At 45.2% G+C, this 27095-nt stretch overlaps 1 protein-coding gene across 1 annotated transcript; it reads right to left on the bottom strand.

Moving 5' to 3' along the window:
* Positions 1-525: 525 nt before the first annotated feature.
* Positions 526-25987, bottom strand: FBXO4 (F-box protein 4). The gene is made up of 7 exons (XM_066580819.1): positions 25684-25987; positions 11141-11376; positions 9614-9834; positions 8529-8604; positions 4940-5115; positions 3407-3582; positions 526-1021 (listed from the first exon to the last, which is right to left on the bottom strand). The coding sequence occupies exons 1-7, from the start codon at positions 25864-25866 to the stop codon at positions 938-940; spliced, it is 1152 nt and encodes a 383-aa protein (XP_066436916.1). The 5' UTR covers positions 25867-25987; the 3' UTR covers positions 526-937.
* Positions 25988-27095: the final 1108 nt, after the last annotated feature.

Raw genomic sequence — 27095 nt, 5'->3', positions numbered from 1 at the left:
CTGGGAAAAAAAAAACGCTCGTCTGACTGATCCCTTAAAGTGTAACTGTGGGTGATTTACCCTGCCTTATAAACATAAGATAGAGGGAGAGATGCTGAGCACCATAGATAGGTTAATGTGATTTTTAGCAGCATTCCTAAGTAAAAAGCACAGCAAAACCTGACAGGCCTCCTATTGGAGGGAGCGAAAACTCTGCTAACCCCGCCCACAGAGGCTGATTGACAGCCTTCTCACACACATTAATATAGGGAAAGCTGTTGATTAGCCTGTGTGGGTGGAGCAAACGGGACTCTCACTGTCTTGACAGGATTTACTTTTGATTCAGAAATCCTGCTCCAAAAACCAACATACCCCATAGTTCAGCTTCTCTCATCCATCATGTCCTGCTCTCAGATAGGACAGCATTAACCATCTGACCGATTTGCTGAGGATTTCTTGAAGCCAGAGAATCTAGAAAGAAGTCTTCAGTATGTTCTGGCTACCAAGTTCCAAACTGCCTCTGAAAGAGACATCAGCACAGAAACCTCATGGGATAACCTTTTAATATACAAATCACAGTTCATTGGTATTCACATACACTATACATGTCACTCTGACAACACGTCTAAAACAGACAGCCATTAAAAACTCTAAATTAATGTATGAAAAATGAAACAATACAATAGGTTGAGGGTAAAAAGCGACTCCTAATCACCCACCAGTAAAATCCTGGCATTACCACAATGTATCTATGGGGTCAGAATTTCTCAGAAAGTCATAAAGTCGCCCGCAACCTTGCTTCCCATAGGAATACATTGCTGCAGCGTTGCGTTGATGCGAAGATTTGGATGCGGATCGCAGGTGACCAAGAGTGGCCGTGTAGCCTCAGCTTCAGATCCAGATGTACAATAGTCAGGCTTTACACCTTAAGAATTGTAGTTAAAAAATTTGCCTGTGTTCACAGTTTTCTCCCAACTTCAGCAAGAATCCACGCAAAGCCATCTAATAACCCGAACAGCGTAGAGGCTTCTGTGTTTTGCACCTGTAAATGATAAAATATTCACATTTAGAAGTGTTTTTGGTGGGTTGCAATTTTTTGTAATAAAATATTTTCCAGATTGCCCTTACGGAAAAAAAAGCCACAAGCACTTCAAGCGGTTTTATACCCAGATGCATGAAATTAGGTTTAAGCCTTTTGTGCAATTCAACATACACATACGTGTCAGATGTGCTCAGGGTTTGGCATCCCAAGCCCCCTTTATACATGGAGGATGCCGACTGGAAAACACAGCTGACACCCAGCCGCAGTGGCCAGGATTGGACATGACTCCGATTGGTTAACCATTTAGGTGCTGCAGTCAGTGGTAGGGGGCTCTCTCTAGCCGCTGAGTGGCCTCCCCGCAACAAGATTGCAAAGGGACGTTCAGATGCCATAGAAGCCTGGGGTCTAGTGAAGGTTCCCAAGCCTGCTATGGATTTGAGTCAGTGAAGCTGACATTATACTGAAGTATATATTGTATAAGAAATCACTAGTGAGACGACGACGAAAAAAAAAAAGGAAAAATAAGTTGAAAATAAGTTTATATATGCATAGAAATACATAAGGATTACTATTTTGTTTGTCACAAATATATATTTACCCTCAGGGACTATCCTAATAAGCTATGGTTCCTATTTAATAGAATTCTGTATAAGAAGGGTTACTCCTCTAGGATATGTGGTATGGCATGCATGACGGGACCATTAGATCCAGGATTTACTTTAAAAAGTGGTAGTTGTTGGTGTAAGAGAAGTTTCTTGTAGGCACAATATATGGGGTGAATGAGAGCATATCTGTGAGAAAACCATAGCTATGGGGTGTTCCTAGTCCCTTGACACTCCATGACATAAAATTTATGATAGCCATTTGATAATAAAGGAGTTATAGAATAATAGGATTGTGGTTAGAAGCTTTTCTATTACATAAATAATACTGTTGTGTTGAAGGGCTCCTTCACACGAGCGCTGCGATTTTAAAGATGATCGCGTCACGGCTGCAGCGCAGGCAAACATGCATGAACGAGAGGCAACCACGACCAAGCCATGGCTGCATCTCCTGTTCATGCGCCCACTGAGATGGCCCAGGTGTGGAGAGTATACGCCGTACTCGGCATACCGTCAGGCGAGGGGAGAAAGTTTAACTCTGTTAAACTCCTTCCCCCTTCCCTCCCCTTGCCGGCTGCCTGCAATAGGAGGGGGTAGGATGGGTCAGGAGCTAGTGTGATAATCTCTCGCCCCGTCCCCTTCCTTTGCGGACAGCCGGCAAGGGGCAAAGAGGAGGAGGAAGTTTAGCAGAGACGCTGCTAAACTCCCTCCCATCTCCCTTTTCTGGCATAGGAGTCTATGGGACGGGCCACAGTATTCCGGACAAAAAGATAGGTCCAGATCTATCTTTTCCAGCTGGCATAAAAACAGCGTATGCGCTATCTTGGCCGGCCGGCCATGTTTACGCACCAGAAAATTGGCCATCTGAACTGATGCATAGGAACGGTCGCATCAGATGGTCGCGTATACCAGCCAGCCGTGAAAATGCAGCCGATATATGCTCATGTAAATAAAGCCTGAGCTTGACTGTGCATTTTGTCTTCTTTGACTCAGATGGGTGTGTCAGCTGTTAGTGTACATCTGAGGGCAATTAGGAAGTGTTTTTAGTTCCCTCCTGGCCTGGGTTCTGTGCTGGTCAATTTCAGTGCAGTCTCCTTCTGCTGTGGAGTGAGGACATCTCTGGATCTGGTTTCTTTGGTTCTTTTAGCGGCTCCTCAGATAAGTTCTGAGATTTATTCTTGTTGGTTATGGATTACTCTTAGGCTGGACACCCACTGGGGGTTTTTTTCTATCTTGCGCTGCGAGAGCAAGTGAAAACACTCGCCTCGCAAGAAAGACGCTGGGATGAGGCCAGGATATCGCCAGTCTTTTCAATGGGGCCAGTGGCAGCAGCGCTAGCCCCATTGAAAAGATAGGGAGAATACCGCGGACTTCTGCCACAGCTGTGACAGCTGTGGCAGGAGTTTCCTTCATCCCTGGGTGGACCGCAGGCAGAAGTCTACCATGCTATCCCATTGCTTTCAATGGGATCGGTGCTGCTGCCGGTCCCATTGAAACCAGTGGTTTGTGGCACGCGTCAACCACGACTTTCTCAGGTACATGAGAAAGTCGCGGTTGTCGTGACAAAACGCGTTGTACGAGGTTTCATGGAATTAAAAGTCATTATTACTGATCTCTAGTCGGGTTTCTCCTGCCAGAGTGCCGAGCCTTTTTTTATATCTTCTTTTGGCTTAACAATCTGATTGGAAATTCCGATACCCCCGGCTGCGCTGTTGTAGTATTAGGGTGCCCCCATACAAGACAATATCACAAGATCCACATCAGTCCAAAAGACGACCCTCACCATCCATGGTCGATTGAGCTTGCTCAGACCCAGCTCATGAGCCAGGTAGACACAAGGAATCCTCTTGTCTCCAGGGTTTGTCACACAAGCTAACACCAACAGGGGTTTCCTCGGTGCCCCAAGAAGAGGATCCACCATTGCTTGGATGTGAGCCATTTCTTCTTCACGGTTATGCTCTGCACAAGAATAGAAAAAATGTAACTAAATCATTGGCCCAGTCATCAAAAACAGTCACTTCTTATAAAATTTTAGAATGAAGCCATCCTGGCAATCAAATGATCATGATAAGTTCAGCTGCTATGTTCATAGATGTGCAACCACTCATTTCCTCTGCAGTGGCCACTATAGGAGATAAGTAGTATTACATGGTGCCCATTTAAATGAAAGGACTAAAAAGACACCATACACCAGGACATTCCTCCTGTACTTTAGGTTGTGGATATCTCAATCAACATATGTCAGCAACTTCACTCCTGTTGCAGTACTATGGGTAATACATTAAGACTATAAAAGGAAGGAACATTTCAACACCGACATTTACTCTTATAGTCAAAGAAATACCGTACTTATTCAAAGTAATTATAGCAGGAAACAATAAGCATGTACAAATACAGGATTAGGAATGCTTAAAGGGGTTGTACCACAATTGCAAGTTATTCCCTATCTCACTGCTAAGCCCCCCCCACTGATCTCAAAGACAGGGGTCCTATGCCCCTCTTCCTCCTCACTACAGGCTTACTGCACCCCCCGCACTGACGAGAAGACTGAATGGAGCACTGGTCTCGCAAATGCACTAGTATTCCATTTGCTTTCAATGTGGCTGCGGAAATACCCCAGCTGGTACCAATTGGCTATTTCCACCAGCCCCATTGAAATGAACTGAGCGCAGACCATGCATACTCGGCCAGGCATCCATTCACAGTGATGTCACTGTGGGGGGTAAAGCCACCTCACAGTGGCAGGAGAACGGGAGACGGGACTCCCATTTTCAAGATTGGCGGGGGTCTCCTATGGATAGGGAATATTTTGCGATTGTAGTACAACCCCTTTAAGAAAAAAGCTAAATGCTGTTTTCATATTTTTAATCCTGAAGCGCATTTCACAGGCTGGCATTAGCTCTCCCTTGAATTGGCCTAAACCCTACCCTTTGCCCAGCAACTGATGTACCCATCTCGCGATCCAGCATGTAAACTGGAGGTGGTTCACATTTGTATACCATGCAAACTATGATTTCAGAACCCAGGGAGCACTGAAATAAAGTAGAACACTTATCTTCCAATACCCCACCTATGGTTATAGCATGGGTTTATGGAGTAAAATGAGCCCGACAGACTTCCTTTTACACCAAATTTCCTAATAGGGGAGTTAAAAAAAATGGTTTTATAAAACAGACAATCCCTTTATGTTCAGAATGACCAAAAATAGGCACAGAACTTGTTTTACCGTACATGGCCTAAATGAATTGAGAGATAATTGAGAATAATTCATCAGAAACACGGGATATTATAAGCTGAAGCTCATTGACTTGCTTACTTTTATGTGATTCGGCATCGGCCACATAGATGAAGCCACTGACAACTTTGCACACTTCTTTTACTTGAGGGATTAGGCTGTATCCAGTTCTCTGCTCTCCATTAACCGATCCCTTCGGGATGAACATCTTGTTGACAGTCGCGCTCTGTTGTTCTCTAGCTCTATTCCGCTCTAACCTTTAAAGAGCAAGATTAAAGAAATTATCAGGAGATTCATTTCCATAATGATAACACGGACAAAGCTTTAATTTTCTGATACAGAAATAATACACAGAAAACGTAATGTAGACGTTAAATCTATTGTTTTCTATCAATACTTGTGTAGTTAAAAATAACCTCATAAAACACAGAAATAGGGTTCCCAAGCTCGTTCCACTAAAGGCCCATTTAGACACAACGATTATCATCGTTGTGTCATTTACAGCGCAAGATGATCGCTCAAACGTTGAGTGATCAACTTGCGCTGCAATCGGAGGATGCAGAAGACAAGCAGGGTGTCCCAGCTTGTCTTCTGCATCCAGCTGTTCCCCGCTCCGAGCGCCCGGCTGTTATATAGCCCGGCGCTCTGAGCGGAGGATGCAGAAGACAAGCGGGGTGTCCCCGCTTGTCTTCTGCATCCAGCTGTTCTCTGCATGGAGTGCCCGGCTGTTATACAGCCGAGTGCTGCGAGCGGGGTATGGAGACTAGAGCTGGACCGCTCTGTTCTTCATACCCAGCTTGTCACAGCTGAAAGCACGCTAAAAGACAATGATCAGCGACGGCTTAACAAAAACTGCACGATGTCAGTGCAGTTACACACAACGATTATCACTCAAAAGACGGCTTTTGAGCAAATTTTGAGCGATAATCGTTGTGTCTAAATGGGCCTTAACTCTAAAATTGTGAAAAAGTAATGACATCCCATGTTAATTTTTTTAATTTATTAACCTATATGGACATATCAATATTTGATCTTCCTTTAAACAGTATATAAAGATCTGATGCTATTCTGCCTATCAAAACAATGGACTCTGAGATACAAGCCAATAAAGCCCAGGTAGACTTCATTGTAGGTCAATGGGGTACGTTGGGCATTGTTGGTATTTATGTACAACGGATTCGGCAGACTGCTGTAGTAAGTGTGAACATAGTCTAGTAGTAACAAGTTGACTTTGCAATAATTGATGAAACAGCTTGGAAGGAGGAATTTGTCTTATTTGAACCTCAGGCATTTAATTTAGCTTATACTTTGTGTGGAATTGTGTGTTCTCACTATACTTAAAGCAGACAGAAACTTTAGATGAAAGCTGACCAAATCTGCCAATTTCGACGTATGCTGGCCAACCATCCAATATCAATGCGAATGCCTTGGCTTTTACGTAGTGGTAGATTTCGGACAAAAGAAGAGTCAGGTAATGGGAGTTTAACATTCTCTATTTTTTGTTCTCAAGGAGCACCCAGAGGCCAGGATAAGCAGAGATCACATATGTGTAAGGGGAGGGTGCAGGCAAGTTAGAGAATCTAGCAGTCAACAATTAACTAATGTGTATGACCAGCTTTAGGTTCAAAGAGCTCCCCGATGCCTAGAAGTCCAAAAAGGAATTTTTAAATGATTGTGAAGCAATTAGAAAAATCAATCATTCCACTTAAAAGCTTGTCGTTAAGTCAACTTGCCAAGGGCAGGACGTTCAATCCAGTTCAGCCTGCGAGCAGAACACAAGATGTGTTGATAGAGGTCTCTTAGAAATGCAGAGTTTCATCCCTGGACCTACGGGGACCTCTCTGCACTGTTGATGTCAAAGTGCATAAGTCTTCCATTAGAAAGAGACTGCACAAATGAAATGGGTATTCTGCTCATGGACACTTAGACACCAGGATTTCAACGTGCTCTGCCAGATGTTTCATGAAAACCAAACACAGCATTTCACCAGAAGAACTGGTGGGGTTATAGCTGGGACCAAACTGATATAGTGTTTGAGGTCTGAAGACATATATATAGCAGCATATATCAGCTTCCAGCTCATGCTTACCAGGTATTGATAAATATGAGTGGGCCAGGGGAGATCGCCAACCAGCAGAAGTGCTAGGGTCCCAAAGGGGTTTCTGTTCTCAAACTTGCATTCCCTCTGAGCCTGAGCTACATTGGACTTTTCTGGGCAGTGCCAATCGGAGTGGTTGATTTTGTTCAATTCTTCTTCACGATTCTGAACGAGTTGGGAACCTTGGAGGTTTACCTGGCCGACAGCTTAGCTTGCAGCCAATGATTCCATATTTCAAAGGGGCAATAGTCCAAGATGCACACAGTAGAGTTGGGTCCACACAACTTTTTTGCTTACTTCATTTCTACACTTAAGGTACCTTTACACCAAGCTGCTATGGTTCAGATAGTCAATCAGAAAAGTTGTTGAAATGTACAAATGAACGTCATTTGTTTCCATTTACACCGTTCATAGCAGGAATCTCCATGTAAATTTGCTCGCGAGTCGCTCAAATATAAAACGACTGTGACTGAACACCAGAAGACTTTTGATGAACCAGTGACTATTTTTTGGGTTAGATGAAATAAAACGACTAGTGACATATCAGCACCCTGTCCGTATTCACACTGAACGACTATTGTTTGAATTCGCTCTTTCAAGTAATTATTTGGCCAATAGACATCCAGTGTATACCACCTTTAATTGCGCCCTTTCTCCAAGCATAGATGAGCTTGGTCTCACTTCCTGGCCCCTCTCAGGTATTAAAAGTCACTTTCCTCCACAGAACAGTATGGCACATCTGTGCATTTCTTGTTTAGAACATCAAATTAAATTTGTAGTGTTCTTTTCCTAATTACATCACCTTTATCTTTAGAGAAATTTTGTATATACTCGAGTATAAGCCTAGTTTTTCAGGACATTTTTTTTGTGCTGAAAAAGCCCCCCTCGGCTTATACTTGAGTCAGGGAAGGCTTAAAAAAACCTCCATCCTCACCTCCCAGCCGGCCTCTGTGTCTCCGGCGGCAGTCTGCTTGAATTCTCTCGGCTGTCATCCCCCGCCGTCCTCTTTGCTCGTCTGTGTCATCAGCGCTGTGTAAGTAAGAGCTGTGATTGGATGGAGCGTCAGCCAATCACAACTGATGCTCGATCATTCACAGCCAATCAAGCTGCTTTAGAATTCTCCCTGCTGTCATCTCCCTGCTCGGCTTTCAAATCCCCTGCCGTCAGTGCTGTGTAAGTAAGCTCTGTGAGTGGATCAAGTGCCAGTTGTGATTGGCTGGTGCTCAATCCAATTACAGCGCTTACTTACACAGCACTGACAGAGCCAAGCAGAGAGGAGAGCGGGGAATGATAGCGGGGAGAATTCAAGCAGCTTGTCGCACAGACGCCGGCTGAGAGGTGAGTATGGAGGTTTGTTTTTTTTTACCTAGTATATACTCAAGTATAGCTCGGCTTATACTTGAGTCAATAAGTTTTCCCAGTTTTTTGTGGTGAAACTTATTGTCTCGGCTTATACTCGGGTCGGCTAATATTCGAGTATATACGGTAATTTAAATTAGTAATAAGAATAAAATAGAAGAAAAAAAAAAAAAAAATCAAGATTTACTTAGTAAAGAAGTGTTGTGCATTTACCGTGTTGCAGAATATAGGGTTAAAATATTAAATTTGTGTTCACCATTCAGCTGAAATGTGACGCCAGAACCAACACCTGTGTGGAAAGAGCAAAAGACATAATATAGTTGAATCATCACTGAAGCTTCTATGCCAGAACCAAGATCTATGACTTGCCCACAGAAGAAGATCTGAGGATCAGCACTTGCTAGGCTGCACTTAGATTTTTTTTTTATTGTCCGGCTCAATCATAGATGCTGAACAACGAAAATCACGAAGTACCAGATTCGACTCATCATAGACACCGCCCGACAGATGCCATTGATTATAACTGGATTCATTGGTGTTACGTTCGTGTGGGCAAATAAGCACAAGGCCCACACGAATGTGCCCAGAGACTAACAGGGATATAACAAACACAGGGACCTAAAATGGATTTCAGACTAGACGTGCTGACAGTAACACCAACTGGACAGACAACCGCATACAGCGGACTGGACTCACAGACAGACATCACATAGGACTGAAAAACATCCAAACACACTCGCCAAACATCCCCGCATGCTAAAGCAGATGGAATAGCTGAAATATAAATACGAGGGATTAGCTTGTGAATTGGCCAAGTCACTTAAGCCGCAAGCCCATCGATCAAGGGTCCTCGGGTCTTGCGGTCCCTACTTTAACAAGACGCATGATCCAGCAGCACCAGACACAGCTCACACAGCAAGCAGCAACAGCACAGACAACAGGACACAAATCACACCGCAAGCTGTACAGAACAGACAACAGGACACCAGTCACACAGCAAGCTGCAACACAGCTGGGTATATATGAGAGCAAAGACCCGGGGGATTGGCTAGCAGAAGATCACCACACCCAGCCAGCACAATCATGCCACACCTGTGGAAATATGCTCCTAGAAACCATAGTACTACAGGTCCCAGCAGCACAACCTAACAGTTGGGTTTACATTATGCCACCTGCCATTTTACCAGGAAGGCACAGCTATTTTGTCCAGGATTTTGGACCACATCTACGTTTGAGGTTTCATACGAAGCCTCCGATGCAGATATGAACGGAGCTTGATTATATAATTTGATACTTACCATTAATTTGCCTCTGCAGAATGCTGACAACTGGTAGAAGATTTGGAGAGGTCATCATCCGTGTGACCAAAGAATCATCTAGCTGCTCAAGACCAGGACCAAACATAGCAAAGCGGGGCTCCCCCTGCATGACAAGAGACTGCAGAAATGAGGTCACTGCTCCATAAATGGGATTCCTGGAACGCATGGACCTTCTGGTTTTTGGGCAACTCCTTAAGTAGCTACAACCACAAAAAAAGCATTGCAGTCAATTAAATGCCAACTGCAAGGTAATAAAAACATAACTACAGTTTCACATCTATCCTATGGTAGATTAATAAAACTTACTGGACAATAATGGTACAGCAGAGCCAAGGAAAGAAACATGTATGACAGCTAAAGTAGTCCAGTGGGGAAATAAAATCCCCAAAAAGTGTGGGCTGCATGAAAACCACAAAGTCACTTATACTCACCTAACTGATGTCCTAAGTACGCTGTTCCCCTCTAGCCTTCTGGGTAGTGTGGTCCCGTCCAAGTGCTTCACCAAAATAACCAATTGCTGGCTTCAGCAATGATATAGCCAGTTTGTTGTTTTCGTGCAGCCTCCTTTTATTGTGTTCCCCACCACCACCACCGGACCACCCCTTTAAATGAGTTGTACACAGCTAGAAAACCATGGCTGCTGTCTCCTAGAATCAGCCCCACATCTATAGGTTGCACCTAGTATTGTAGCTTATATTAGCAGTGGACCTATGGATATATTTGGCACGGTTCGTAAAATAAAACAGCCATGTTTTTCTAATCCAGTTCAACCTTTTAAAGGAACCACAGCATAAATAACACTCACAATACACATGTTCAAAAATAGGTGGAACCGCTTGCAAACAGGCCTAGCTTGGCTTAGAATAAGGATACATTTCAGACAATTTTTTTAATATGGATTAAAAGGTGCAGAACACTCAAGTCTCATACGAAAGGCCGTATTACAGATCACAGTTGTAAGATGAGGTATTAGCAGAACCCATAAAAGTAGAAGGGGTCTCTGCTGCACCTTTGCATGCCTCCAATTTCATACTGAGATTTTTTTCTGGTCCACTTAAATGTTTTAAAGGGGTTTTCCAGGCAAAATACTATTGATGACCTATCCTTAAGTTGACTGGCTGGGGTCCACCGCTCGGGATGCTGGCCAATCAGCAGAGTGGGCGCCCACTGTCAGCTCCTCTACACACAGGCTCGGAAGGGAAGCTACTGCTACGAGCAGTGTTGTACCTGGCGCTTGTAACTGTAGGCACATCTCTCATTGAAATCAAAGGGAGCTGCGCCCGCAATTACAAGCGCCAACCAAACCCAGGGATCGGAGCAGCAATGTGTAGTTGAACTTACAGTGGGCGCTCAATTAGCTGATCGGCCAGGATCCCAAGAGGCAGACCTGACTAATCAGCTATTGATAATCTATCCTGTGGATAGGTCATCAATAGTATTTTTGTCTGGACAACCCCTTTAAGTGCTATATTCTGCACATAGTAGACTGTTTGTCCCTTTACTCACATAGACATATAATTATACTCATTCCCATCAGGCAGTTCACATAAACAGGAATCCAAAACATCCAAGTCTGGCAAGTTGTGTGAATCAATGGACGACCATGTTGGGTGATCTCGAAGCAGAAAATACTTCCACAGTAGACGGTCCTGCACCATCGAATGCCAGTACTGATTTGTTAATCCAAGCCTGCACAAGTCTTGTGGTGAGAGAAATGTCAGGATATACCACTGCATGTCAACCTAGAGAGGGAGCAAAAGCACAAACATTAAAGGGGCATTTATTACTTTAGTCTCCTGTGCATCCCTGCTGATCAAAAATTTGAACAAACCCAAGTACAAAGCAGAAGAGAAAGATTCTATGAAGTAGGGCTGTCAGAGCTGTGCCACCACCTCTAAGCTGTTGAACAGACTGGTGTGGAGGTGTGTGCCAGAGCTCATCATGTACTTCCACCGGCCAACTACCGGAAGTCTCTGCTGATACCGGGGGCAACTGTCAGCTGTGTCCTAGGGCCCCAAGAGAGGCAAGTATACCGTAACTTTTTTACTTTGTGCATTGGCCCAGCTGGGGTACGGGGTTTTGTTTTAATGACAAAACCCCTTTTAAGTTTGACATGTGCTTTAAAGGGTTTTTTCAGGAGTGAAAATTATTTGTATGTGAAGGGAAAGATTGCAAGCAGAAAAATAAGACACTCACCTATGTGGCTCGCAATTCAGAATAGAACCCTCAGTCCCCACAGTTCCGTACCGAGATGCTGCAGCAGTCACATGCTCATTGTTATGCACATGACTGCTCAGCCAATCACAGGCTAACACTTAAACTAACCCTAACCCTCCATCCAAGGCGATCTGTCCCCAGCAGCCTACCATCATGTCAGGAGACAACTCTTGTCCATGCCTGTGCGGCGGGGAGAGCAGCGTGGAGCATACTCACAGTGGTCCCCAGCACAGGGGGACCAGTAGCGGAAATGAGAATACTGCGGGTAGAGCAGCAGGGACCCCAGTGACAGCGCTCCCGGCTGCAGCGGGCGCAGGTGGAATGGGAGCCCAGATTGGCAGTGCAGCGTGGAGAGGAGCCAAGAGCACATTTAGAGCGCCCCCGCCGGCAGTGGACGAACAGGAGTGGAGGTGGCAGTCCGCCGAGGAGAGCAGTGGGGGAGCTCAGAGACCGTAGTCCTGGCATTAGTAACATCCGCAGGCTGCAGGGGAGCAGTGCCCTCCCTGCGGCAGTACTACCCAATCAGAAGCTAGGGTCCTGACAGGGGCATTCCTTCCTGTTAAGTGCTGTCACACCCCTAGCTGTCGACAAGGCACAACAGTACCCATTTGTAGAAAGAATAGAGGAAAGCAACTACATAGAGTAGAGTTCTAAGTAAGGTCCTTTCACACAGCCGTAGGCATTTTTCCATGCGCCTGCTGGCGCCGTAAAGATGCATGAGCGGGCACACAAATCTAACGTTTGTGCACCCATGCAGACGGCCCAGACCCGGTGCATATATGCCGAGGCCGTAATGCCATTGGGCGGGGAGAGCTCTGCTAAGCTGTCTCCTCCTTCTCTCCCCCTCGCTGGCTCACCTCCTCTCTCCTCCCCTTCGGCTGTTTGCAATGGGAGGGGACGGGGCCCCCTCCCCGCCCCTTGTCCGCAGCCAGCAATGGGAGGGGGCGGAGCAGGGCAGAGCTTAGCTCTGCCTCAGTCCTGCTCTTCCTGTTGTAAACAGCTGGAGGAGAGGAGAGAAGGAGGAGGGAGTTTAGCAGTCACCCTCCTAAACTCCCTCCCACCTCCCTTCCCCGGCCGTTGTCATTGGCTCTCATAGGAGACTCTAGAACACCCAAGAAAATTTACCAAAGAGTGTTGAACCATAAGCACAGATACTGACAGGCCTGAGCAGCAAATGTGTGTCGTAACAGAAGGAGATGGAAAAAGCAACTATGGGGAACATCATAAAGCTTTCAAAATTGTTCAAAACTATAAAAAAAAAAATTAGGGTTCCTCAGAGGGATGTGTATGTAGTAAATCTATCTAGTTGCAAAATCTGCTTTAGGCTGCTTCCACACAGGCAACAGTGATATAGCCGCAAGAGCGATCTTTTCCTGGGATTTTTGGGAAAAGAGCTTGAAATACAAGCCATACCCCGAAAATAAGCCCCAGTTGCATAAAAAAAACAAAAACACAATACATCACCTATGACGTCTCCTCTGTATCTCCGGCACTTGTTTGAAGTCCTCTGGCAGAACTTCCTGGTCAGGAGTTTGAAAAACCCTGCCTCTGATTGGTTCTTGAGCGCTGCTGCTCAGCCAATCAGAGCCAGCGCTCGATGAACCAATCACAGCTATTCAATGAGCGAATGAATGGCTGTGATTGGTTCATCGAGCGCTAGCTCTGTTTGGTTCACGAGTGCAGCAGCTCAGCCAATCAGAGGCAGAGCTTCCTGGGGGCAGTGATTTTCAAAGTCCTGACCAGGAAGCTCTGCCGGAGAACTTCAAACAAGTCTGCCACAGCTTCAGGGGAGAAAAAAAAATGCAATAAAAAGCAATCAAAAAGTCTATATATTCTGAAATAGAACCAGTGCAAACTACAGGATGTCTCGCAAAAAATGAGCCCTCGCACAACTATGTCGACAGAAAAATAAAAAAAAGTTATTGTGCGCAGAAGATGGCGGCAGAAAAGAATTTTAAAAAATTAAATGTCTTTGAAAAAAAAATAAAGTAGTACAGCATAAAAAAAAAAAAAAAAAAGTTTGGTATTATGGTAATCGTACTGACCCATAGAATAAAGTTATCATGTCATTTTTGTTGCAGTTTGTGCGCCGTAGAAACAAGACGCATCGAAAGATGGCAGGATGTCGTTTCGCTTTTCATTTTACTCCATTTAGAATTTTTTTTAAGTTTCTCAGTACATTATATGGTACTTTAAATAGCGCCATTGAAAACTACAGCTCTTCCCGCAAAAAACAAGCCCTCATACAGCGATGTTGATGGATAAAGTAGTTACGATTTTTTAAAAGGGGGGTGGGGGAGGAAAAAAAGGGCCGCGTCATTAAGGGGTTAAAATAGGACTCTATTCTATACATATGTTTTGTTTTAGGTATTTTTAGTTTGATTTTTTTGGTATTCTATCCTGATTCTATCACCCCTTCTATCCATAAAACTTTTTTTTTATGTAAACACTAATATTCAAAATCCCTGCGATCCTATACCTGGTTGCTGGAACGAATAAACCATCACACTCAGACACATCCAGTTAATCAGGACGCAAAAACGTGCACTCCAGCGACATTATCCACGACAACACTTCTGGTAATAGGTAATGCCCGATTCGCAGCCTTTTAGCGCACCAGAACAAACATAATGGCAGGAATTCAACACCACACCCCTTAATGTCCCATTAAGGCAATTCTATCAAATATATACACTCTCACTGTATGTACCCTATATGTGCGTAAAAAAGGAGGCACTAGATTCCTCCAAAACGTGTTGAACTCCTAAAACTATATCCTTTTCTATTTTATGTTCTTGTTATGTATTAAACAAGACCCAAGACCATTAATAAACTAGTCCTCAATATACACCCATTGTGGAACGGGACTCGAGACGTCGTTGACGAATTGGCAGATCTGGATGAAGGGGGTGTTCTCGTTTGAGATCCCCATGTAAAGTAAGTGTAATAATTGTTAATCGCTAAGTGTCTGTACTCCCTGGAGCACCGTGTCTTATTTTCTTCTTTTGATTCTAATTAACACGTGACCCAGCAAGATGGCAATCGCAGGACCAGCAGACTCCGGCCAAAGCTTCAGGAATAGACCATGGCTGAGGAGATCCTCTGATACCAGGCAACAAGAGCAGCAGGTGAGGCACTGGGGGGCAGGCTCCAGTGCACAGAGTTAGCAGGAAGCACTCCAGTACAAAGTTGAGGTGTTCTGTGGCCAGGGAGCTAATGGAGGCCGAGGATGCAGTTGCATGTAGGCCGTACTACGCCTCAAGCAGTTCACGGGCGGACACGGCTGCAGGAGATTTACAAATGTCCCCAGGCAGCCTCCCCACAGGTTCTGGGCAGTGCAGGAGATGCATTCCTCAAATTCTCCATACTGCAATTGAACTATATTAGGTGATTGCCTTATCAAACTGGCCAGGGGCTTGATTGCCAAGGCAAAGAGAATAGCACCCTTACATATCATGATTAAGAGGTGTATAGTTCTAAATACAGGGGCAGACCATGACATTTAATCCCAAGCGCATGATTGTCTGGCGTTAAACTGATAGTGAAACAGGGGTCTTGATTTTAAATTTTTCATAGATGGTTTTTCATGAAAATGGACAAGCAAACAGGCTATGCAGTGGTAACCAACAACGAGGTAATTGAAACCACTCTCTACTGGGAAGTATGCTCAGGAAGCAGAGATGATGGCGCTCGCTAAAGCATGCAAGTTGTCTGCAGGTAAGATGTTAATGTCTGCACCGACCTAAGTTATACATTTTAAATAACACATGATTTCACATCTTTAGTCGAGTAGTAGAAAGTTCATGGGGTCTTCGGGTAAGCCAATCTGAAATGTAGAGGTGGTGTTTTTGCTGTACAAGGTTTTAGCTCTTCCCACACAGATGGCCATTATCAATGTCCAGGCTCATGCCAAAGAGACAACTCCTGAGGCTCTAGGGAGCTGGAGAGCAGATGCACCAGCCAAAGCAACAGCTCGACTTCCGTTGAATGAGATAATGGCTGTTAACCTGGAGTGCTTTATATCAGGAGCTAACTGTCACTCATAAATGTGGATTTTCCTCGATTCCAGATCAAGACTCAAAAGAGGGGTTGTATAGTTTGTTTTCTGGTGACTGGGATGTCCTCAAAAGGTCAGATCAGAAAAAGTTTGGAACTAAGATTTGATAAACTATACCAAATGTTGCAGACAACCTCCACCTCTGTGAGGGCTTATTTAGACGTCCGTATATCAGCTGGGTTTTCACGGTGTCCCTCTCTGCTCCCGGCCCTTCCAGCATCCTCCCCCTGCAGAGAGGGAAACCGTATATCGGCTGGGCGTGAAAGCCCGGCCAATATATGGACGTCTGAATAAGCCCTAAGGCCCGTTCTCCATGGGTGGACATAATTTGCGGAATGTGCATGGAGCACCAGTCAAAAGTTTCCCAGTTCAAGCTGCCCATAGGGAAGCATGGGCGTCCGCAAATGAATTAAAGCATGTGGATTTGTTTTGGGCATCTTTGAGTCCGGAAAACAAATCGCAGCATGCTCCATTTCAGTGCGGGTTGGCTTCCATTTAAGTCAATGGAAGGCGACCGATCTGCATCACACCCGTAGCTGACACTGCGGACATGCCACGGATCCCGCAGAAAAGCGGGAGTTTGAAAAAAAAACAACTGTACTTCGTACGTCCGACAGCGAACCATGAGGACCATGCACAGGACAGCGAACCCAGAAGTAGCGAGGTCTGTGCGGATGCCATCACCTGCAAAATACAGGTACACAGGGGTCACCGGCCGCGGGCAGGGCTGGATCCCGAGTGGAATTTTTCGCACGGAATCCGACCCGCCCGTGGACATGAGGCCTGAAGCTTAAAGGAACACAGAATTGGATCTACACCAGCCATTGTAAAAAGATCTTCATCCCAGAGGAAGAATAATTTTAGCAGCATGAGCTATATCCTTTTCTTGATATTGTGTATTGGCCAAAACGTAAGGGCCCTGAATGATGTCCTCAGGGAGTAACAAGTTTATAAAACATCACGAGGTCCTAATGAGTACTTTCTCCAATAGCCCAACCCTCACAAAAATTGCTGGATTTGCACACATATTTACATTGCTGCAAAAACAATGCAATACATAGCCATTCCTTTAAATGCTTCAGGCTTAACCCCTTAGTGACCAAGCTTGTTCACGCCTTAATGACCAGGCTAAATTTTGGAAATCTGACATGTCGCTTTAACATAGAATAACCCTGTAAAGGTTTTGCATATCCCAGGATATTCTGACATTGTTTTTTCGCCACATGCTGTACTTCATTTAGGTGGTAAAAATAGACCGATAGAATTTGTATATATTTATGAGAAGCACCAAAATTGGGAACATTTTGAAAAAAATTGTCATTTTTTTTCACATTTTCAACTGCAATATCTCAGCAAAAACATACCCATTGTGGCCCTAATCTTGTCTCTGTATGCACAACGGGGCCCAAACAAAAGGAGCAGCCGGTGGCTTTCAGAACAGACATTTTGCATGAAGGTGATTTAGGGCCCATTGCTCACTTGTAGAGCCCTTGAGAGTCCAAAATGTTGGAGAACCCCTACAAATTACCCTATTTTGAAAACTAGACCCCTTAACAAATTCATCTAGGGGTGTACTGCGTATTGTGACCCCACAGTTTTTGAATGAACCTAAGCAAAGCAGAAGGAAAAAATACGATTTTCATTTTTTCGTCAATTATGTCATTCTAAAAACTTTTTTTTTTTGTACAACACCCATATGAATAAAGACTTTTACCCCAAAATGCATACCCCAGTTTGTCCTGTGTTTAGAAACATATCCATTGTGGCCCTAATCTTATGTCCATAAGCACAACGGGGCCCAAACCATAAGGAGCATTACAGTTCAACTATTTTTTTTAACTTTTACGTGATCGTCGTTATCCATTGGATAATGGCGATCATGTGACCGGGGACTGCTCACCGCAGCCCTCGGTCACTGCTCCAGGCTCTTGGATACCTTTAGTAGCCAGGAGATTTTAAATTTCCTGGACCCTCCCTAGCTTCTGCGCTTGCGTCCGCGATTTTGCCGACGAATGCATGTGCCGATGCTGTGGAAAGGTCTGCAGATAAAGATCCTGTTGGAGTACATCGCCGGAGGGCTTATGTAAGTAATTTTACCTCCTCTCACAGTTCGGATCTGTGACGGGAGGTGAAACTTTAGTTTTTTTTTACTTTTACGTGAAGCGACCATGTGACCAAGAATCGCGGACCGCAGTCCCCTCTTAAAATCTCCAGGCTCTTGGCTACGTTTGGTAGCCAGGAGATTGTAAATGACCTTGGCAATCTGCTATTTTGGCGCATGTGTCCGATATGTTGGCGACGGGCGTGTCCGAAGAAGCCATGGTAAGTTCCACGGATAAATCCAGGGGCCTTAGGTATGTTTTTTTTATGTCCTCTTACAGATATGATCCGAGAGGGGAGATGAAAGTTAAACTTTTTTTACTTTACATGATTGCTGTTATCCATTGGTAGAATGCGAGCCCTTCTGTGCACACACCTGACGTTTACATCTGGCGCGCGTGCGGAGAAGGCAACAGAAGGTCCTGGAAGGACCAGAACCTCGCGGTTCATCGCGGAGGACGGGGGTGAGTAACCCTAACTCCAGTTTTGCAAAACCCTACAAGTGGATCCCTGTGGATACATCAGAAATTGCTAAATGATGGGGCATTGTATTATGTATGGGGCTAGTAAAGAAGCCGAGCATTAAAGGGGTTGTCCCGCGCCGAAACTGTTTTTTTTTTTTTTCAGTAGCCCCCCCGTTCGGCGCGAGTCAAACCCGATGCAGGGACTTAAAAAAAAAAAACGGACAGTGCTTACCTGAATCCCCGCGCTCCGGTGACTTCTTACTTACCTGGTGAAGATGGCCGCCGGGATCTTCACCCTCGGTGGACCGCAGGGCTTCTGTGCGGTCCATTGCCGATTCCAGCCTCCTGATTGGCTGGAATCGGCACGTGACGGGGCGGAGCTACGAGGAGCCGCTCTCAGGCACGAGCGGCCCCATTCAGAAAAGAAGAAGACCGGACTGCGCAAGCGCGTCTAATCGGGCGATTAGACGCTGAAAATTAGACGGCACCATGGAGACGAGGACGCTAGCAACGGAACAGGTAAGTGAATAACTTCTGTATGGCTCATAATTAATGCACAATGTACATTACAAAGTGCATTAATATGGCCATACAGAAGTGTATACCCCAACTTGCTTTCGCGGGACAACCCCTTTAAGGCCTACTGGAGCTCGGATATTTTATATCACACCCCAATGTCCTGCATGGTTATGTCACGGACATGTTTTGAAGCAATCATAAAATTCCTGCATTATAATGACAATACCTACTGTATACACTGCAATGACCCAATTATGAAATCAGGCCAATAAAAGGGCACTTTAATGCTGGGTTTGCCAAGGTGTACACCCCTACGAAATAAAGCATTTCTGTAGAGGAGTCCCCGGTACATTTCAAAGGGAGGCCATGATTCTGCCCAATAAGAGGACATGATATGGTGTAAAAATCTACCAGCTGTGCAAGAGCACATCAGAGTACACCCATACACCCTTCATAAATCAAGGAAAGGACACCAAAATTGAGCTCCCAGAGTGCACCTTCCAATCCTGAGAATTGCAGGAAAACAATTGTATGGGAATTGATGCATCCACTACTGGACCAGGGTTACCATCTCCACCAGGATCATTTTTACACCACTGTTCTCCCCAGAGCTTTTTCAGTGGCCGAGCGCAGACCTTACCGGGTGAGGGAGACAGCAGGGTTTGGAGAATGGCTGTCGTGGGTGGCTCTGCTGCTCCGCTCCATATGTCGGCTGCGGCCTGGCTCAGCTACTTGCCGATTGCAAATAAACACAGAAAGTAGATCGTGATGCCAATACCCTCTATCTTAATTATGCTGATTACGATGATGGAAACAGTCCAGACCACAGATGTAATAGTAAACCAAGGGTATAAAGTTTACTCAACTCTTGAACAAAGTTCATTAACAGTTTCTATGATAACAAGCAAAATATTGATTCTTCAGCTTAGATAATACTTAGTAAGGCTTCTCTCAGACACTCCGTAAACTTAAGTGATGCTGAGGTAACGATATTTGTGGAGGAATGAAGGGAACTTAAGCTGGCACTCCCGTGGCTCCTATCCCACTGATCTTCAGCGGTAGCTTTATTCACGGTTGACAATGATCGCTTGACAGTTACCCCCGGGACACGTGAGGGCTTACCCGCACTGGGCATGCTTCTACCAATGGGGTGGAAATAGACTCTCCGGTTACTGGGGCTCTCCTTTCTTGTCCACCTTTCTTAAGGCCCATTTAGACATAACGATTATCGCTCAAAAGCCATCTTTTGAGCAATAATCGCTGTGTCTAAACGCATGGCCATCGTGCACTGTTCGTGCACTATTCGTTCATCGCTAACTTTTAGCAAGCTAAAAGTCAGCTATGACTCTTATCAGCTTCGTGTGCCGAGTTCTCAGCGGGATACCAGCTGATACTATTCTTTCAGCTGGTATCCTGCGCGGGGCTCTTAGCAATAGCTCCGAGAACAAAGCAGCTGTCAGCGCTCCTGTTGTTCTTGGAGCCATCAGCTCAGCGTGATACAAGCTGATGGCTCGGAGAACAAAGCAGCTGTATGCAGATGACAGCGCTCCTGCTGTTCACGTACGATTTCTGTACATCTCGTAATGCACAGAAATCACACATGAAAATAACCCATGTGAATGCACCCTAAATATAGATTTCTCCTTACTGTTGACTTGTCAAAAATTTGCATCCCTCATGATATAACAATTGTGGAGCATCCTTTCTTAAAACTCAGCATTGTGCCGTTCCTCTGTTATACCTCCCAGAACTTTCTGAATAAATTGACAAGTGGGTGTAACTAATTGGGGGTTGTCCCTACAGTGTCGATAAGGTCAGACTTCTAGGGATTAACCCCATTCATAAAGGGGAAAGATAAGTTTATTCATTTACAGTATATTTAGTAGGAAGGTTCCATCGAAGATCCAGCACAAAATACCAGAATAAATAGTGAGGTCCATTCTGCGCTGTTGGGTGCCGTCATAAGACGGATTCGTTCGGCCTTAGTATTCCCATTCCTGCTACCATAACGGTGCAGGAATACGAATCCCCTGAGCGCAGGTGTGAAAGCACCCTAACACAATACAGAGGTGTAATAAAAGTTGTGTTCTTCATGAGATAATATTTCTGTTACAAGTATTTAGGGATCTCTCACACGAGAGTTTACTGAGCGCGTATCTCCCATGCATGGAGCAAGCGGCGATACACAATGCGTCCCGAGAATCCCTATACAATATCATGGTGTGTATGCGCGCATAATACGCACCAAGATAAAGCATATCGCGTTCTTATTCGTGTGTGAATTTCGTGCGCTGAGGCACCATTGAAAGTAATGTCAAGTTTGTTACTGCGTATTATGCGCACGAAACCCACATGTGCACTATGTGGTAAAAACCCTTTACTAAAACAGACGTGGCGGTGAAGGACTCTTGTAAGGAGTCCTACATGCTATTAGCCTCTGAATGTGTCCGCTCACTGACAATATAATGAGGATGTTCTGCAGATAGGAAGCACGAGACCACAGCAGCAGAACGGTCTGCATTCCTTCAAGCAAAAACTGCAAACTTTCTGACCTCACTGGGATTTTCCAAAAAGGTGAAAGCCTAAATGTTACATCCCATGTCTCTGAGGGTCCTTCTATTATAAAGCCTGCCAAAGATACCGCCCACAAGAGGGGCTTGGTTCCATTAGCCAATCATGATGAGTCTAACCACAGACACATTCTCGAAGAATTAAAATCGGCAACCCCCCCCCCCTTCCCCCCCAGTCGAGACTCAACCTAGGAGCGATGACACAAGACAAAATCGCACACAAGTTCTGGTGACACATTGTAAAAAAAAACTGCGCATACGCTCATGTCACCGCGACAAACTCAGAAGATGAATGGAGATATCACACCCACCTCCTGGTGACACATATCAGAAAAATCGTGCATGCGCTCGCATCACTGCAGCAAACTTAAAAAATAAACTGAATACCTAGCCGTGAGCATCCTATAGAGCATACGTTAAGCCAGTTGTTCAATAGCTGGGTAATCAGAGACCGGAGGCAAACAGGAACCAGATATCGTTAATATAGAAGACATAGTTAGATACAAGAGAGGATATTGTTAGGTTGTGCTGCTGGGACCTGTAGTTCTATGGGTTTCCAGGAATACACTGCCACAAGTGTAGGATAATTGAGCTGGCTAGGTGTGAAGTTCTCCAGCCAGGCAATCACCACCGGTCTGCTGCACATAAATACCAGCCCCTCTAGCCAAACGATGCTGGTTTCCTCATTTCTCTCCCAATACCATTGTGTTTGCATCCATGCATGTGTTTCCGTATGTGTGAACAGCGACAAGTTCTGTGAGTCTGTACAGGTGGCCGGACATGTGGTGTATGAACAGTCCTGTTCCGTGTGGTATGCATTCCCTGGTGTGTTGGTGTGAATTGTGTCCTGTTCAGCTTGGATCATTTACCATCTACGGTGAGCCAGATCCTTAGGTTTCAGTGTGGGGCCATCCCTATTGGGACAATTGCCCTGCTTACAGGCTGGGTTAATGGGGTAAGTTGTCTTGTGAGAGTAGGGACTCACGAGACAACAAGGACCCTTGTCGCAGGCTCGTGGGCTTAAAGGGGTTGTCCCGCGCCGAAACGTTTTTGTTTTTTTTCAATAGCCCCCCCGTTCGGCGCGAGACAAACCCGATGCAGGGGTTTAAAAAAAAAAAAACGGATAGTACTTACCCGAATCCCCACGCTCCGGTGACTTCTTACTTACCTTGCGAAGATGGCCGCCGGGATCTTCACCCACGGTGGACCGCAGGTCTTCTCCCCTGGTGCACCGTGGGCTCTGTGCGTTCCATTGCCGATTCCAGCCTCCTGATTGGCTGGAATCGGCACACGTGACGGGGCGGAGCTACGAGGAGCAGCTCTCCGGCACGAGCGGCCCCATTCAGAAGGGAGAAGACCGGACTGCGCAAGCGCCTCTAATCGGGAGATTAGACGCTGAAATTAGATGGCTCCATGGAGACGAGGACGCTAGCAACGGAACAGGTAAGTGAATAACTTCTGTTTGGCTCATATTTAATGCACGATGTATATTACAAAGTGCATTAATATGGCCATACAGAAGTGTATACCCCCACTTGCTTTCGCGGGACAACCCCTTTAAGTATATCAGCCAAAATACGAACCAATACCTCGTACTGCAGCAATTTTGTCTGTTTATTCGTGCAGGCATGCTTCGTAAGTGTTTTGGGTGTTTGACAGTTGTGTTAATGTCTGCTAGTGATTCCCGTTTGAGTTCCCGTGTGAACTAGACTAAACAGATAAGCTCAACAACAACTAATAACCACAAATCTTATGAAAGCACAAGATTAATGTATCAAAAGGAAAGAGGAAGTGATAAATCTCTTCGACAATTAACAAGAAAGTCTTCATAATTGGTTAACTTTTAAAGAATTTAGCCATGTACTGAGAAATGTGAAAAATCACATTAAATCACAGGAAAGTTGTTCATTCAGCTCTTTGGGTTGACAACTCTCAAGTCTGTGGATCCACATAGTTTTTTTATGCAGGAGTCTATTATTCACATCACCCAGTCTCTCACAGATACGCATTTTCTCAATTCCCTTAAACATTAAGAAGTAGCGGGTTCTTCACATGATGTGACTTAATGTGAAGGGCAACAGGAGTCAGTTCCTCTCTCAAAGGGTTACCAATATGCGCCAGGACTCGTCTCCTGAACTCGTGTTGCCATGTATACAATGTTACAAGTTGATACTATATTCTTTTGTTGCCACTGCATTTACAAAGAGAAAGCCTCTCTCAACATAGCGGCACGCCTTAGGCTTAGAACAACTCAACTCACCTAAGCCAACTCACGGAGGCAGAGAAGATATCAAGATGACGGTGTACTAGCCTATCTTTGAGGTTCCGACCTCTTCAATATCTAATAGAGGGATATATATATAGTACCCCATTAGATCCTTATCCAAACCCAAAAGCCTGCAGTCCTTATTCAGGACCGCATAGAAATCTTTCAATAGATTATCATATTTGCCAATATCTCCAATGAGGTCTCTGTCCTGAGGACGGACCCTAGGCACCATCAGACCACTTCTGTCCTGATCACGTGCCAACCTCTACCCTTTATTAATGATTTCACTAGGGTAGGCCATTTCAAAAAAACGATTCCTAAGGGCAAGTGTCTCTCTCCAAGTCACTATCATTTGAGCAACTACGTCTCAGCCTAAATAATTGACCCTTAGGGATACCTTTCTTAAACGCGGCCGGATGAAAACCAATTTAGCTTAAAAAATAATTGGTGGCCGTAGGTCTTCCGCAACCGTGGCGGCCGGTCTACCGTCTGCACCCTTGTTTATTGAGGAGTCCAAAAAGGAAAGGCTAGAATCTGGAATCTCAGCTATGAAGTGTAGGCCAAGGATGTTCTGATTCAAATACCCAACAAAATCAAAGAAGTGGTCGACTGAGGCCGACCATAGGACAAAGACGTCATCGATGTAACGAAGCCAGAGAAGCCCGTTATCACTCCATCCTCTAGAACGGTCCGTGAACACAAACGTCTACTGCCACCGGGCCAGGAAGAGGGTTTATGCAAACTTTTTTTTTGCGCAAAAAAAAATAGGATCTGCCCTATCTTGTGCACCAAAGAGCGCCTTATAGGTCTACGGCAGATACGTAAGCATGTACATCTTCCCGCGCGGGTATGCACTAAACACAGCATATACCCGCAATCATTGACAAAGCGTTAGCTAATTAGTCTTTTAAATCAGGGTGGGATGATTACCTCACCTGTGTGAATGAGCGGTGCCTGCGCAAATACGCTCTGGATTTACGCAGGTGCGAGTGCTAAATACACCCGTTCACTGCGCAAAAATAAAATAGTGCAGGAGCGAGCATATTATGTATCATGCTCATCTGTTTAAACCCCTATGGCGCCCCACTTGGGCGTATTTGCCCAGGTAACCTCGCTCTCACGGTTCTTTTATGCACATGCTTTTCGCTCGTGCATAAAAAAAAAAAATCTGAACATGCTTTTTTTCGGTACACATTTGCGCACATAGAAGTGCCCGCCGCAGATGTGAAAGCAGCCTTACATAATCAGGGCAGAGGTGATTCCGCTACCAATGTGAACGAGTGGTGCCTGCGCAAACACGCTCAGTATTTGTGCCGGCACAAAAAAAAACCAAACCTCCTTGACTGCACAGGAGCGAGCGTTTTTGTGCTTACGATCGTGTGCATCCGCCCCTAGGTCTTAGCTTACTATTTGACTTGTAAGGGCAGGCTCACACGAGCGTAATTTCAATTTACGCAATATTTGCGCGCATAGTCCGCAGTGAAGAGAGTCAATGAAAGTACATGGGTTTTCATTGATCCATTTCCACCTGCGTATAATACACACCTCAACAAAAAAAAAAACAGAGCACGGCGCGTTCTATTTTACCGCGTATTACATGCGATAGAACCCTATTGCTCTCGATGGGCGTGTATGAAAACCATGTTACATTGCGTATGTATGACATTTTACACGCAAGTTGATAAGAAACCGTACAAGGAAAGTGAAAAAAAAAAAAACAACCAGTGCATGACAGCATCAAAATCGCAATGATCGCAGCGCCCCATGCCGCGAAACGCAGCGCTTTATACGCTCATATCGGCGCTATATTTGTATGACCTCCTGTTGCGGTAGCGGGGTACTGCGTCACTTACCGGTAATGCGTCCAGGGGACTGTCGCTACCTGTCGCCAGTTCCGGACCCTCGCTCCCATCTTCCAGCGCTCCCCGACCCCTCGCACTGTGTAGATAACGATCTCTCAGTTGTCTGAACCCCTTGATTATAGCAGCTTCAAATCGATTCCATTCCACGGCTGGCACGGCCCCTCCTTCGGCCATGCTTGCTCGCCCGTCTCCCTCGCACTACTGAGCTCACCGTCCCTGCACGATCAGCAGCAGGGAATGCCTTCCTTGTGTGCAGGCACTTCCAGCATCATCACATCAGTGTCACTGCCTGGAAATATATACTTCCTTGTCACATGACCTCTCCCTAGCAACTCAGGCCGTGTACATAGCAACCGAGTGTCAGCTGCTGTACATGTGACCAGAGCGAAGCCTACAAGAGGGAGGAGCGCTGAGCCAGGACCTATAGAGCACAAACCTACACATCAGCATGTGCCATCCCTGCTGCGTGCAACTACAAGACGCAGTGTACAATGTAGCTCGTTTGTAGTTGAAGGGATTTAAGCCTTTAACCCCTTAAGGACCAAGCCCGTTTTTTTTCCCCCATATTCGGTATTTCCTCCCCCCCCCCTTCAAAGAAATACGTAACTCCTTTATTTATCCATCGATGTCTCTGTATGAGGGCTTGTTTTTTGCGGGATGAGTTGTATTTTTAAATGGGGCCATTTACTGTACCATATAATGTACTGAAAAACTTTTAAAAAATTCTAAGTGGAGCAAAATGAAAAAAAAAAAAGACATTCCGCCATCTTTCGGTGCGTCTCGTTTCTACGGCGCACAAACGGCAACAAAAATGACATGATATCTTTATTCTATGGGTCACTACTAGAGATGAGCGAATCTACTCGTTTCGAGTATTTACTCGATCGAGCACCGCGATTTTCGAGTACTTCAGTACTCAGGTGAAAAGATTCGGGGGGGCGCCGGGGGGTGGGGGGAGGTGTGGCGGCGCTGGAGGTAGCAGCGGGGAACAGGGGGGAGCCCTCTCTCTCTCCCTCTCCCCCCCACTTCCAGCTGCAACCCCCCACTCACCCACGGCGCCCACCGAATCTTTTCGCCCGAGTACGGAAGTACTCGAAAATCGCAGTACTCGGGCGAAAAAGGGGCGTGGCCGAGTAGGCTCGCTCATCTCTAGTCACTACGATTGCTTCAATACCAAACTTGTATAGTTGTTTTTTTTTTACTGTACTATTTTTTTTTTCAGACATTTAATTTTTTCAATTATTTTCTGCCGCCATCTTCTGCGCGCAATAACATTTTTATTTTTCAGTCTACGTAGTTCAGCGAGGGCTTATTTTTTGCAAGATGTCCTGTAGTTTCCGTTATTACCAATTCGGAATACATACGACTTTTCGATCGCTTTTTATTGCGTTTTTTCTTGGAGA

The sequence above is a fragment of the Eleutherodactylus coqui genome, chromosome 10, assembly GCF_035609145.1.
Source record: "Eleutherodactylus coqui strain aEleCoq1 chromosome 10, aEleCoq1.hap1, whole genome shotgun sequence".
Classification (NCBI taxonomy): domain Eukaryota; kingdom Metazoa; phylum Chordata; class Amphibia; order Anura; family Eleutherodactylidae; genus Eleutherodactylus; species Eleutherodactylus coqui.
This window is presented reverse-complemented; position numbering and strand designations above follow the sequence as displayed.